The 12,999-nt window shown below is 33.9% G+C and overlaps 2 protein-coding genes across 2 annotated transcripts; both read left to right on the forward strand.

Moving 5' to 3' along the window:
• The first annotated feature begins 1,110 nt into the window (after positions 1–1,110).
• On the forward strand, positions 1,111–2,058 carry LOC123884964. Its single transcript, XM_045934197.1, has 3 exons — positions 1,111–1,272; positions 1,541–1,593; positions 1,743–2,058. Exons 1-3 carry the CDS (start codon positions 1,185–1,187, stop codon positions 1,863–1,865), a joined length of 264 nt encoding a protein of 87 aa, XP_045790153.1. The 5' UTR covers positions 1,111–1,184; the 3' UTR covers positions 1,866–2,058.
• Positions 2,059–5,238: 3,180 nt separating this feature from the next.
• Positions 5,239–10,196, forward strand: LOC123885932 (transcription factor MYB56-like). The gene is made up of 4 exons (XM_045935268.1): positions 5,239–5,338; positions 8,382–8,516; positions 9,156–9,521; positions 9,934–10,196. The coding sequence occupies exons 1-4, from the start codon at positions 5,323–5,325 to the stop codon at positions 10,194–10,196; spliced, it is 780 nt and encodes a 259-aa protein (XP_045791224.1). The 5' UTR covers positions 5,239–5,322.
• Positions 10,197–12,999: the final 2,803 nt, after the last annotated feature.

The raw sequence follows: 12,999 nt of genomic DNA on the forward strand, positions 1-12,999 counted from the left end.
AGGTTATAATTGTTTAAATTTTTGAAGAGTTTAAAAGTTGTTGTCTGATTTTTATATTTTTTTAGAGGAATTATTATGTTTTTTTCCGAGACCTTTTCCCTACTGTCGAGCATATGACTTGTGAGAGGTTTTTATTTTCGTAATATTTTTCTTTCTTTTTTTAAAAATTTAAAACCCTTGCTTGAGTAGCCTTACCCTTGGACCGACACTACTTTTGGATAATTTGAATCTTCTTCGGCCGGACCTCTCTCATTTTTTTATTCTAAGGGTATATTTAATCTCAAAGTAAATAAATAGTGCATGAGAAAAAAAGTGAATAAATAATCGAGATCAACGCGAAACACGCAACATAAGAGAATGAATACTTGACAATCCAAACTCCACACTTCTATTTGCAAAACCAAGAGCATCCCATTAACCGGCAAGCGTTCTGTTACTTGTAAGTAGGCATGACAATGAGAAGGAGCGGAACGGATTTTTTTCTTCCCAAACCCAAATTCATAAAGTTTGAGTATTCTCGTCTCATTTCAAATGGGGATTAAATATAAAATCTCACATTTTAGAATGAAAAACGGACAACAAGCTGCGCCGCTACCCATTTTTGAATGATAAAATCAATCCTCTTAAACACTACTTCTTGAGACTTAAGAGACACCACATTATTATGCATGACTCGTTGAATATTAATACGTTGGATGTAAAATTTAATATTAAATCATATTTTATAATTATTTATTTTAAAGTAAATTTAAACAATTTTTTTTTACAGTGTACTTATACCCAATGAATTAAACTCTAAAGTCCTTAAAAATTTATCAAAACATTATTGCATTTGATTTTATAACTCTTTATCTATGCAAGCATCAAAAACTTTAAACAGTACTAAATCATTCAATAATCCTTTGTTAATTAAATTCAAATGAAATTATGTGGAGAAGGAACATCTAGATGAAGCTTAATAGTCGACCAAACATTAATTGGAATCATTTCAACAAATTAAATTAACAACCATATATTTGTTACTCATGGAAATTACAAAAAAGTCCAAATTGAAGTCGACATAAAGGACAAAATTTGTTGTCTTATAAGGCTTCTATTTAAGCATTTTATTCACATATAGTTTCTCCTATCATCGCTATATTCTTTTGCTCTTATCTTATCTACCCTTTATTTTTTTCTTCAACATGTTCAACAAATTTCCCATACAAGGCCTCTTATTCTTTATGGTTTTCTCATGTCTTCTTCTTGTATCTTCGTCTCTCCAAACAACAAGTATGTATGGTTACATTTTTTATTTTATTTTAAATATTCTAGCACCAAAATTTACACACACAATATGCGGAAAAGAGAAATATTGCAAATTCAAACTCGCGTTTCAACATATTTAATATCTTTACGGTCTTTTACAATATGAACCGCACTTACGTACGAGTCTAAATTTAAATTATTGTATTTTTGGTATACGCAATCAGCCTATCTACTTAATTATGATTATATTTTGTAGTTAAATTCACTAATAAATATTTCATATTTTTTGCAGGAAAAGTTTTGTCAAAGGATGAAAATTTCTCAATTCAAACTACAGTAGTTAAGGTTAGTTGAAACCAATATGATCATTTAAGTAAATTATAGCTCTTTAATATTTCTAATTTTCAAATTCATCTTTGATATTTCCAAGTTATAATTATACAATCAAATTAAGGGTCAAACTGAATATAGAATTTTTTTTCTTTCAATAATAGGAAAATGTTATTGATGATGGAGAAGAATCCATGGTAATGGAAAGGATGAATTTGGAAATAGAAGATTATCCAGGAACAGGAGCAAACAACAATCATGACCCTAAGCCACCAGGAAGAGTTTGAGTGATGCATAAATTTATTAATTAAGACTTATTAGAAAAATATTCCATACATGTCATGTGGGACATACATATAAATTATTGGTGTGATAATATGTTTTCATCCACAATTTTTAATGGATGGCATTTGTTTGTTTGTCTGTAAATTGTAGCAAATTATTATTTGTAGTAAAAGGTTTTATCTATTTATATGTTGATGATTTAGTAGTTTTTTTTTTCAAAAAAAACTGATATATTGATAAAATGAAAAAGTGAGATACAAAAAAGGGCCCGACCCTCAATATATATACTCCCTCCGGTCTTTTTTATAAAGAACACTTTGAAAAAATCACACAGATCAAGGAAACATATTTAACATAGTTATTTTCATTTAATACTTTTATAAATTTAAATTTATTCCATGTATACCCTTATTTAATTACTCTTTATTCAACTAACTTACTTATTTTTAAATTCTCTCTCATAATAAATAAGGACATAAGTGAAATTGAACATTTAAAATATTTGAAAATTGGTCAAAGTTTCTTATAAAAAGGACCAATTTTTTTGCCCTAAGTGTTCCTTATAAAAAGGACCGGCGGGAGTATATATATATATATATAAACTAACAAAATCTAAAGCTAGGAATTCCAAACCTATTCTTAGTAAGCCAATTTTTAATGCATAAAGGAGGAGAAGTCCACCAAGTGATCTCATTCACAATCAAACCTAGAAGCGAGCCTATCCACACAATGGTTACTGAAATTCCTAGCATACAGTAGACATATGTTGACCAAGGTATGGCAACATTTGTCTATACACAGAGCACAAATAATAAAGACAATAAAGTAAATAACACAAGAGAGTTGTTAACCTAGTTCATCATAACAACCTACTCTGGGGGATACCAATCAAGGAATGAAGTCCACTATCAGCAGTATTACTTCAAAGCTAAACTCATCTATTTACAACTCCTCACTTAATCATACCCAATGCAACTTCTACCTATGAACTCCTAGATATGAGACCCCGTCCCAATTCCCACCTTAACAACACACTCAGCATTGTTATCAACTCAATGAACACCAATGGTGGAGACACACTCCTATGAAACTAAGATTCCTCTTGCTTAAAAGCTTACGAGCAAATCACACATAACACTAGAACTATCTCCGTACTTCAACGCTTAGGAGAAGTTCACAATTACAACTCAATAAAACACAGGTCCTAAGCTTGCATCAACGAGATACAAGAAAGGCTCACAATTAACACTCTAAAACCCTAAGAACACACGCTTTGTAATACCACGGTTTTAGATACTTGAAACCATATGCTTGTCTTCGTATTTATAGTAGTAGAGTAGCTTGGGCTTCAAGACGAAATTAGGGCTTCTAGAATTGCGGCAGTAGCAGACATATTTTCGAAATTAATAGTTATATTTTTGAATCACATAAATATATTTTCTAAAGTTATTATTTCTGTAGAAAATAGAACTAGGGTTCGGTTGCCTTCAGAAACACATTGACCACGTGCGCCTTGTTGTGTAAGAAACCACGAAACAATTCTTCAATCAAATCTTCGAAAGATTGAATAGAAAATAAAAACGCTAGCTGGCTCGCAGTCAGTCACACAGGTGTTGTTCCAATGTGTACATACATCTGTCTCAACACATGATGTAGGCACATATGTCTCAACACTTGGCTAAAAGATGTTTTTGCAAAATGTAGCCAACATACAAAAACCCAACAATCTCCCCCTTTGGCAAATTTTGGCTAAAACAATATTATACCAGTATTAAGAGAGATACAGTATCACCTTTCCTTCGAGTCAACATGATCACACAACTAGGAAAGAAAGTAACACATAGTAAGACTACCACCAAGATAGGTAAGTAGCAACAGAGGCAATGCAACAGCGGAATAAAACACAACTAGCCTCATGGAACAACACAAGGGAGAAGTAAACTCTCATAGTGGATGCAAAGATAGGAGAAATAAACTCCTAATAGTTAAAGCGCATCCATTCATCATAGAATCATCAGGGAAAAATAAATTCCCATATATAAATTCCAAAAGTACATCAGATCATACAAAAGAAAAATATCAGTCAGAGGAGCTATAGTCAAATTTAGCCTTAGTACCCACAACATAGATAAATTTTCCTAATCCTCTGGCCACATCACTTGAGTGAGTTGTAGGCACCCAATTGTGTGCAACAATCTTATTCAAAATGGCATACAAGGGAGAGAGGGAAGTTGGAAACAACTTAGCCTTACTAGGCCAAACCTTCAACCTGCCACCTGCGATGATTTTACATATCTCATTGTCTGTAACCTGAAGATCAGCCATTTCTTCAGTACTCCTTTGCAGACATTGATTTATAACATATGGTGAGAATTTGACACATTTCCCACGAACAAAAACTTGCCTATACTCAGGACTTTCTGGATCTTCACAGTTTTCAGCCACATTTATCAGAAATTCTTTAACAAGCCTATCATAGCACTTGTCCATGCCACAAACAGTTTTCATCAAACCTGCATATTCTAAAGCTTCAACAATATCTTGACATTCAAGGACATCTTCCTTGAGATTCATTTCAAGAGCCAACCTCCTATGGTAAATGAATTTTCACCTAGCAGAACCATTCTCCAGATGAAATGACACATTATCTAGAGGAGCATAAGGAAAAGACAGAGGAACCTTCTTTTTTCCTATACTCTTCCTAGATGTGCTGCCAGATGCAGCAACATCTGTCTTTGGCTCAAACTCAGAGTCACTGGTAGGAGGAGCTTTCCTTTTCTTAACCTTTTGCTTCTCCTCAGTGCTTAGAACAACCTTGCTTACAGGTTTTGGAGGACCATACAAGGGCTTTTTACCAGTGTCTCTTGTAGACCTTGTTGGTTTAGGTGTCTGGATAGGTGTGTTGGTAGTTTCCACACTTTGACCAGCCCTGCTCCTAGTTCTCCTAGCTACACTAGCCTCAGGATTTGTTGGAAGAGACTTGTCACTAACAGTTGTCTCATTCATAATCACAACATCAGGGTCTTCATTCACATTTTCCTCAGCAGAGGGCTCTTCATTTACAGAATTGGATTTAACACTGTTATCAGACTCAGAGTAGTCCACAACATTACCAAGTGCCAAAGATGTGGCAACATCTGGCATAACACTAGTGTCATCGTTAGGTGTCACAACATTTGCCTCCACATGAGTCTCAGGATCTGTTTTCTTGAGAGACTCTTTAGCAACAGCAGTATTGGCCTTGGTGGAAGCACCAATAGTTGGATCAACAGTAATAGAGGGGTTATGAACATTTTTCCCCAATTTTCCAGACACATCAGAGTTCTCTACACCTACGGTTTCATCAAATTTAGGTACATCTAGACCTAGATTGACAGGAATCTTACCAGGTGCATCAACATTCTCAATGAAAGGTTCAGCGACAAGAGTATCAACACTACTCGGTTGAAGTGGATCAACATGAAGTTCAGACATGGTAAAACCTCCACTCGACTCAGATTTTGATTTCTTGCTCTTCCACTTCGATTTCTTAATTGATGCAGAGGGATATGAAGGATTAATACTTACATGTGATGTTTTATCCTTCTTCGGAGTTCGTTTCTCCTTTTTCATCGAACTCGTAGGAGGAAAAGTTGAAATAGGAACTGCCTCAATCACGTGAGACTCCCAATTTTCAGAACGAACAGTGCTATCCTTAATTAGAGAAGTTTTAGCAGAGTTTGACATAGTGTCGTTGAGATTGATGATGATGAAAGTTGAACAAGGAGAGAAGGATGTGAGAGATGAAGTTGAGTTGGTTCTTGGAGAGAGAGAGAGAGAGAAGTTGAGAAGTTGAAAGCGTGTAGATGGAGCGGTTATGAAAATAGAGTGAATTTTGTAATGATTCCCCTATGTAAGTGTGCACAAGATGTGGGAGGGAAGAGAAAATAACTACTACACGCTTCTCATGCAGTAACTGCTATTGATCTTCAAATAGGAAAATTCCTAATTTGCCCTTAACTTCTCAAATTGATTTGCATCTAATGCTTTTGTAAAAATATCTGCTAACTGTTCGTACCATACCCATTTTCATTCTTAGGAAAACTCAAACCCGAACCTAGTCGATTCATGTTTTCTCCTGATGAATCCTCATCATGACATGTTATCTGAGCATATTTAAGGCAATTTTTAGGTAATAATGTAAAGAAGTTGATCATAATGAGTGAAAAAGGAACCGAATCGAAGTTTGAGTGCTGCGCAAGCAAAATAGGGAAAATTTGAATTCAAGCTGCGCCATGGCGCAGGAGTGCTGCGCATGGCGCAATTAAGCAGGAATTGATAGCTCAAGTTCTATGTAGGCTGCGCCATGGCGCCACAGGGCTGCGCATGGCGCAAATGTGAGCTATTTTGGAAGGATTTTCTCTGAGTCCTGCGCCATGGCGCCACAGGGCTGCGCATGGCACATTTAAGGATGCAATTGTTGGAGAGCCTCGCTGGGTTCTGCGCCGTGGCGCAGAAGAGTTGCGCATGGCGCAATCAAGGCTTGTGCCGGAAGATTTGATTGCTGTAAGCTGCGCCATGGCGCAGAGGAGCTGCGCATGGTGCAAGATGAACTTCTGGGAATTAGATATTGATCTAGAAGTTGCGCCAAGGCGCGAGAGGCCTGCGCCACTGCGCAGCTGTAACTGCCTCTTTGCGCCAGGGCGCAAGGGTCTGCGCATGGTGCAGGTTCGTGAAATTATAAATAGAAACAGAGCTTCCAGTGCAGGGGTTCGACTTTTTGGATCTAAAACTCAGATTTTAGCTCAATCTTGCAACTCTCTCCATTTTCTTAGCTGAAGATCAAGAAGATGATGCAAGAATCAAGCACGATGGTGATGATGTGCAAGAAGATCATGGCACACTAAGCATCGAGGTTGGGAGTTCGAGGTGAAGAGTATGGAGCAAGCATTCAAGTGATCTTCACACATCTGTAATCGGTGTAATTAACTCAATTCAAACTTCTTTGCTTGTAAGGCTTTTATGTTTTATAGCTAATTACATAATTGTTTGTAGTAATTGAATTTCTATGAGAATAGGATTTAGTTATGGAATTAAGAAGTTTGAGTAATTGATTGTGTTTAAGAGATTAGGCATTAATTGATTATGATATTTGAATCCTGTGTTGAAAAACCTCAATGAATCACAAATCACTTAAGACATTAAGGATTTGTGATTGATTGAGAGAATTGGATTGCAAGAGATTGAATCCAATTAGTAACGATTCATCATTGAGTGAGTTAACCGATTCAATTGTGTATAAGTTAACGTGTTGCATGCGAAATACTTCGATCCGACAAACTCTCAATCGTTTGAAACCTTTTTGAAACAATGAATCGAAGAACTTTCTGAAATATTCCCCAATCAAAATGTTTAAAAATAGCGTTCTTAATACAATTACCGCGATACGAATTTAATACAATCCTCGTGAAAACAATATCTTAAAATACTACTTGTCGACTTTTGTATACTTGCAAAAAGGATCATCATCTCCCTCAAAATTGTGTCGGGTATGGGAGAATACCCGTTGTACGGGTTCTATGGACATGCCTAGTTCAATTGCAATTTACGAACTTCTCAACAGCCACAATATTGGCTTTAACAAATTTAAGATCCTCTAATGCAATATAGGGGTTTCATTGCAGTTTGAAAATCTTTACTGTCATATCTCCTGACCATTGAGTCTCAAAATTGGCTTGAAGCTCGATAAAAGTTTATCTTCACCCTCTTCTCTATGTACTAGACGCTTCAATAGTAGTTAGCTTAGAAAATATCTTCTCTATAGAGTATACGCTTTAATAGTTGTTAGCCAACACAATTTCGTCTCTTGCTCTACTATAAGCGTGGTTTTAAATTCGAGTTTTAACTCCAACAAAAATTAACATATTATCAATGTTGTTTGTAAAAAAAAACTATGTCTTTCTTGTTTTATGTTAAATATTAAAATTGTTTTATGTTAAATATAATTATATGGTGAATAAATATGCGAAATTTTATACTATTCTACCATTATTTTTTTTGACTAAATACTTTTTATAATATTATCTCTTTTTTAAGTAACCTAAGCTACAACTTTGAACTTTTAAAGCGAGTCGTTGTTATAATAAATACGTCTTTTGACCAATCTTTTAAATTTAATTATTTTTTGAACCAATCTTTTAAATTTAATTTAAATAATAATAAAAATGTAATTATGGCAAAAAAAATGTAATTGCATATAATTTTTAATCTTATAATTTTAATTTACATTAAATATTAAACTTTGTAATTAAGCAAATAATTATCTATATAAGAGTATATAGACCCTATTCAACTCATCTCATAAACAACAAGAGCAAACATAATCTTGTGGGCTCTATTCTTTCCTCAACAATTTTGTTTTTGTTTTTCTAAATAATGTTTTGTTTTTGATTTTCAAGAATTTTAATTTTTTAGTATGAGTTCACAAAATTTTAACAATAATGATTTGTCTTTGGATTTGAATGTTTCTTTGGAAACAGAGAATTTTGAGAACACTGATTATTCTATTAGAGGTCGTTGGACAAGATCTGAAGATGATAAGCTTAATAAGCTTGTTAAATACTTTGGTCCTCGTAATTGGAACCACATTGCTGAGCATTTTCATGGAAGATCAGGTATATAATCCTAAACTAGAACGTAACACATTTGTATTTATTTATTAAAATTTCAAAAAGATTAATTACGAAATTCTTTTTAATTTTAGTTTTATTAAAATTGAAAAAATATATTTTCTGACTGAAATTCTCTTTAATTTTTAGGCTTCATTGCAATTTTAGTCATTTTACAGAATTGGTCCCCCTATTTTAAAATTTGACAGTTTTGGTCACCCAAAGACATATTTTGTTTAAAATATGATGATACAATATATTTTAAAATAACTTCATGAAAAAATTCTTACAATTTTATTGATGTTGGTATTTTCTCATCATCAGATCATATACCACTTCGTTTAAAACATATCATATCATTAATTTATAATTAAAAATTATGACCGGGGGACCAAAACTATCGTAATTTAAAATAGGGGATCAAATCTGCAAAATGATAAAAATATGAGACCAAAACTGCAATTAAGCTTGAAATTTATTATTGGGTCTAGCGTATATTGTGATAATTTATTATTGAGTTAAAAAAAAAATTCTTAGTAAAATTTTGTATTTTCAAGAAGTAAATTTAATTTATTTAGTCAAATTTTTGAAGGATTTATGCCATAACAATATTTGAAGTTTTTTCCAATGTATGATATTTTTCAGAGAAAAGTTGCAGATTAAGGTGGATTAATCAACTAGATCCTAAAATTAACGGATCAAAATTCAGTAAAGAAGAGAAGGCGAAGCTTTTGGCTGCTCAAAGATATTATGGTAACAATTGGGCAACCATTTGCAAACTATTTCCTGGACGAACAAACAATCAAGTTAAGAATCAGTTTTATATGATGATGGGTAAGATGCAAAGGGAGCAATCATCAAGTTTATCTCGAATGGGAAATTCAATATTTCGAACCCCTCCAACGATGTACCGAATTACAAGCACCACTGATGTACCGAATTCAACTTGCACCAATGTCAGCCGCTTTGCTGGGCCTTTACTTTATCGTCAAGCCTATGGTTCACAAATGGGTATATTTTGAATCCTTGATGTTTATTTAATAATTTCATTTCAGTAAAGGTCCACTGCGGAAATTTCGATTGAGGAAGCTCCAATCGAGTTTGTTGACAATTCTCATGTCTAAATTGATATTGAATATGCCATTTTAATTTAATTAAAGATTCTCTTTTTTATTCTTGATAAGAATATTAGGGTTTTTGAGATTTTTGCCACCGCGATTTAAAGCAGCCGCATTTGACAATGATTATTCTTTGCAATTCTAAATATCACGACGCTCTTATTACTGTTGTGATTTAAAACCATAAAATTTAACATATTATTTATTTATTTATTTTCTCAAATGTCTTAATTTATATTAGATATGTTATATAATTAATTTGATACATGATGTTATTTGTTTTTTTGTTAATTTGCATATTTTAGGTTTACATGGAGAGAGGAAGGTGGAAGTGCGGAATTTTGGTTATGATACCAATTTTAGTGCAATGAAAGGTTCATATGTAAGTCGTATGGGAAAGATTAATGGTGTGGATAAATCTAATTATTCATATTCAAACTCAGAAGCTTCGGTATCAGAGTCAGGTTCAACAATCAGGACCAATGTATCCATTTTCGGGGAATGTGAAAATGTGAGGAGTAAGACTAAGCTGCAATATTTCGACTTCCTTGGAATAGGAGATAAATAGTGAAGTTTTGTTGATTTAATCACACTGTACTCTTTTTCCTTAACAAGTATTGTTTTACAGTTAAGGTTTTTTAATGAGACAGTTATTTTAATATTTCTTTCGGTTTTAGCCCCAAATTTTATTTTATTTTATAAATAATATTTTACGGTCGTATTGCTCGTGGATTTAGGCTAAGGTGTCTAACTTAAAATTTTTTAAACGTAAGAGACGAAATTAAAATCTAAAATAAACATAAGGACTAAATATGAAATTAAGCCAATGAATTAGGCTCACTCATTGCCATAAAATACTTTTTGAAAATACATAAACTCTTTGAAATAAATTACAAAATAATATATACTCCATCCGGTCACTATTAAAAGCAAAAAAATACTTTTAAAAGTAATGTATCTAGTCAATAATATATACCAGATACATTACTTTTTCAATAAACATATAAAGTGTTTTCCTTCCTATATACCTATAATATTGTAAAGTATTTATAATCCAATCATGATGTTACTATATCAGAGCTGGATCCCATGTCAAACTATAAATCAGTACAAGAGATTAGTACTCTAACCTAGACATAAACCTAAGATTAGGCTCTCTACTCCATCATGTTTTACAAAAACCAACTTCGCTCTATAAAATCAGTCTGACATCTATAAATAAACAAAACATAAAAGAAGAGGACCAAGAAAAAGAAAGGGGGGCGAGATACGTTGCAAATCATGTCAAGCGTGCACACAATCACAAAATCATGCATGTCAATGCAATGCTTTTTCACATCTACACTTTTTTAGCTGTTCATAACTTCAAGAATGATTGCTAAAAACTACTAACAAACTACACTAAGCTAAAGTAAATAACTCAATTTCATTCATTTTGCTTGCTTATTACATGCATCCAATACCCTTATATATAGCATTGGTAATCCTCCTTACTAATCAATGACTCACCATTCTTCTAGAGCATTCTATAACATGATTAATCACCTAAAATTGACTAATGCATCTTGGGCCTATTTTATTTTCTAGGGCCTATATTCATTCATTACAGAAAATTGCTTTTTAGGCCCCTCTATAATGCTCCCAGGCCTCTTAAACTGACAAAATTACCCCTTATATTATTTCGATTTCTATGTTCCGAAATTGAATTTTTTCTTCTTCCTTTCACAACAACAACAACAACCACTTGCAGCAGCAGGTGGAACAATAACCATTTGCAGCAAGCTTGAACAACAACAAACCAAAGTCAATATTATCTCTAGAGAACAACCAAAACCACAAACTAACATCAAAGCATCAAAATAACTCATAGTTATGACCTAAACAAACCAAATATTCCAAATTAAACCTAAAAATCTCAACACTTGAAATCTTTAAACAACACAAAACAATTGACTTTTACAGGTTCTGAAGTTTGGAAGAGAAAGAACAAGGTATTCACTAAAATTTCACAAAAAATGATGAAGTTGTATGTGTAAAAACCCTTTATTGTGTTTTTTGCGAACCCTTCATTCTTTCTGCTTGTTTATGCTTTCCTGCATTGTTGTTCGGATCCTGCTAACCGAACTTGTTCGTTTTCGGATCCTAAGAACCGAACATGTCCGTTTTCGGCTCCTGCGAACCGAACCTGTCCGTTAGGCTGCAGAAACAGAGGTGCAATAGAAACTGGAGAATTGTTTTCGGAACTTACGATCCGAAGATAATCGTTTTTGGAACTTTTGATACGAAGATAAACAGTTTCGGAACTTACCATACGAAGAGAAGCGTTTTTGCAGCTTAAGAATGCAAGAAGAATGGGTTGTATTATCGTGTGATGCTAATCTTGCAGATAAGAAAATAAGAACTTTAATGTTAGCTATCACCTTTGAAATGGTGAAAATGAAACAAGGTTTGAAGGGAATTTTAGATTAGCTATATGAGCATCTACATTTGTGTGTTGTTTGGTTACTTCTATGCCTTTTTGAAGGGATTGTTTAGCTTTTGCAGCATATGAAACAGAGGAGATTGCAATTTGCAAGCTATGCACATATCACATGTTTTTTGATTTTTCCATAGCCTTGTAACACTCTACAACATAACTTAATATAAGCATTCCACGTTTCTTTTCTATGATATTGTTAACCTATACTCTTACACGTGTTATATTCCATTTCAAATGTATTCTCCCTGTTTCAATCAATTTCGGATTGTATGTGCCGAAGTTAAGTCTATTTCGGATTGTATGATCTGAAACAATCTGGGATCAAAAGCAAGGGTATTTTTGGGTTTTCGGGGGTCTGAGAGCATATAGGGGGGCCTAAAGAGCAATTTTCTTCATTACATCCCATGGTAGCCACAATACCACCCATACCTTACAACAACAGCACAATGTCGTGCGACCCTTTTACCACTCACATGTATCATCATGTTGGCCTTCCCTCTCACCAGAACCAAACCCCCGCACCAACATTTGTACCACCACAAACAGTCCCTCCTTCATTTCCTACTCACACCATTCACACACCAGCATCTTACTTCAATCACCTTCACACCCATTCCCAAACTCCTCTTCCTCCGTCCTCATGGTAGCCATAACAAAGAGAAAATGTGACGACTACCATCAGAATTTTCTGCTGGACTGGATTTGTCACAACCGGGATCAATGACAATTATCAGAGGTGTGATGGATTGAACCGAGGAGAACAAAACCCACTGGAAGCTTTTGGGGGAGACGAAGGATTTATACACACTCAATTTTCCTGTATCCCACGACACTTGTAGATGAGATTGTGTACCATGGTTGTTGATCGAATTCAGCGTCGGGAAACCAAAAT

The sequence above is a fragment of the Trifolium pratense genome, linkage group LG5 (genome assembly GCF_020283565.1).
Source record: "Trifolium pratense cultivar HEN17-A07 linkage group LG5, ARS_RC_1.1, whole genome shotgun sequence".
NCBI lineage: Eukaryota > Viridiplantae > Streptophyta > Magnoliopsida > Fabales > Fabaceae > Trifolium > Trifolium pratense.